The 2,613-nt window shown below is 55.6% G+C and overlaps 1 protein-coding gene across 1 annotated transcript; it reads left to right on the plus strand.

Annotated features, from left to right (window-relative positions):
- Positions 1–54: 54 nt before the first annotated feature.
- Positions 55–1,276, plus strand: GMORB2_4022 (FBOX protein; the record flags this gene model as incomplete). The annotated part of the gene is made up of 2 exons (XM_035465998.1): positions 55–70; positions 141–1,276. The coding sequence occupies 2 exons, from the start codon at positions 55–57 to the stop codon at positions 1,274–1,276; spliced, it is 1,152 nt and encodes a 383-aa protein (XP_035323835.1).
- Between the last annotated feature and the right edge of the window lie 1,337 nt (positions 1,277–2,613).

A 2,613-nucleotide genomic window follows, 5' to 3' on the forward strand; every position in this document is an offset into this window, starting at 1 on the left:
GACTCGAGCATCTCCGACCGCGTGAGCATCGACAACGTCAACCACAAGGCCTACATGGCCGTCCAGAGCAGTATGTGCCGTACCGGGCGGGGGGGAGAGAGGTCAAGAGCAGGACGGGCCGACTAACCAACCTCTGCCAGGCCTCATCGAGATTGACCTGCACCGTCTGGACGTGGTGAGCCGAGAATCGTTTGAATGGTCCATCACGACACTATCATCGATACACCCAGACAGGCCGCTGGCGGTGGGCACGTCTCTGGGAGTGCATCTCCACGACTTCCGCACACGAATCCGAGGCTTCCGCGACGCACCGGAGCGAGTAGACAGCGGCGACTGGGAGGATACGGACGTCTTCAAGGCCATATTCGACCCAAACCCGCTGCCGCCGTACGCATCTCTCTCGCAGCCGACGCCGACGAGCATCCTGTACCTTCCGGTGCGGGACGACGACGTGCAGGTGTCGGACGACATCTACGTCTCCGGGCGCTTCTCCAACATCCTCCACTACGACCGGCGCAAGTTCCCGGCGATTGTCAACTCGATCCATTCGGGGGCGACGGTCAACAGCCTGGCGGCGCTGCCGTACCCCTTCTACCCGGCCAACCACCCGGCCAGGAGAAGCGCAGGGCTGGGGGCCGACGTCCTGGCGGAGATGAAGGCCCAGGGCGGCAGCACGCTGATGGCGGGCGGGGGCTATAACCAAAAGGGAAGCCTAGAGCTCTACGGGGTGGGGCCGCGACCGGTGGTGGGCAGCCTGGACCGGACGGCGGATCTCTGCACCAGGAACCGGTTCACGGCGGCGCCGGCGCCCATCATGTATGTGACGAACCACGGGACCAAGATTGTGATATCGGACGGATCGGGCCACATCAAGTGGTTCGAGAGGGATGGGCTCACCGAGTGCAGGCGGATACGTGTGGGGCACAGCAAGCTAGACGACGGGGCAGGCAACCTGGTCAAGAAGCCGGGGGCGCACCTGGACGACGTGGCGCGCAAGGTGGTGTCGACGCGGACTCACAAGCACGGGCGTGCACGACCAAACAACGACAACGTCCTCTTCTGGACGGGCGAGAGGCTGGGATTGGTCAGCTTCACGTCTGCGCCCCTGTTTGAGGAGGAGAATTTCGTGGCCGGGCGGGAGGGGGATATGCCAGCCGAGGAAGAAGCTCGACGGGAGTACTCGGAGCAGATGCACGAGGCGCTGATGAGGCAAGCGAACGAGGCGAGATTCCTGAGCGGCCTCGGGATGGGGACTCGGAGCTCATTTGGACTGTAGGCGGCAGGATTACGCGTGAGTCTTCGAAGACGACGGTTCTGCCCCGCCGATGGACTTGTGATTCTCTGCCCCTCCTTACGAGTTCTGTTACCCCCCATGGTGTCTATCAATGTCAATGTCGCGCTGAATCGGATCACAGAGTTGGCATGTATGGGGATATCATGACCGGGGAGTAGTACCGGCGTTGTTGGCGTGTGATGGGCTCGGTTGGGCTGGACTGGGCCGAGACGGATGGATGCCCAGGCGCCCCACGACGATCCGAGAGGCAAGGGTTAAGCCAACCACTGACAGGCCCACGATGACACATAGAGCCATAGATGCAATCGTACGTGCCCGTACATGTGTGATTTTTTTTCCCCTCCCTCCCTTCGATGAGAAGAGAGACAAAAAAATAAAAAGCAATGTGATGATGATGAACGGGAGGAGAAGGAGGGGGGGAGATGGGTGTGAAGCAATTGGAATAGATGTGAGTTGTCGGCAACGGGATTATATCGTTCTGCAGATGCAATTGAGAGAGAGAGGGGCCACGACAGAAGATGAATTGATGACGGAGGAATATGCATCTTATGGCGGGACCCCTGCATCCGCATTAGAGTCAGAGGGTCGATGACATGGTGAGAGAGGAGTAGAGGGAGAAGAGCAGAACAGAGTCAGGCAAAGGATAAGTCGGGTCCCAGGGCCACGTTGGCGCTGCAGTCTCGATGCACGTCGAACCTTGGGTCTCCCCCACTTGCTGCAGACCACGACCTCTTTTCCTGTATCTGTTCTGGGTGCTTTTTCCTTTTTCTTTTTTTTTTTTCTTTTTTTTTCCACACTTTTTTTTCTTTCCCTTCAACATCTCTCCTTCTTGTTGTTTTGTCTTTCATCTGTTACTCTGTTCTTTCTTTTGGTTTCTTCCTCATCATTCTTTTTTCCTTGTCTCTTTCAGATTCTTGATATGAAACAGGCAGGGTAAAAAATTCCAACCACCATTTTCACCGCCCCTTTGACCGACACCGCTCTCTGGTTGAGATAGAACCGATCTATTCATCTTTTATCTTCCCTCATCCTTTGAGGAGTTGCAAGGGGAAGATAAATAAAGAGAAAAAGAAAAAGGAAAAAGAAACAAAGAGAAAGAAGAGAAGAGCAGCAGACGAGGGGGGGAAAAAGAAGAAGAATAACAAAGGGAAGGGCAGCGGGGAAAAAAAAAAGACTCAAAAGAAAAAAAAAAAAGAAGAAATAGCAAAAATGGCTTTCTGGGTGTTGAGTGGTTCTACTACCGTCGATGGTGGTGCAAATCTGATGACGGAGACGAGAGAGGAGAAGCTTCAGTTTCAGCAGCAGCAGCAGCAGCAGCA

This window comes from Geosmithia morbida (genome assembly GCF_012550715.1).
Source record: "Geosmithia morbida isolate 1262 chromosome Unknown scaffold_2, whole genome shotgun sequence".
NCBI lineage: Eukaryota > Fungi > Ascomycota > Sordariomycetes > Hypocreales > Bionectriaceae > Geosmithia > Geosmithia morbida.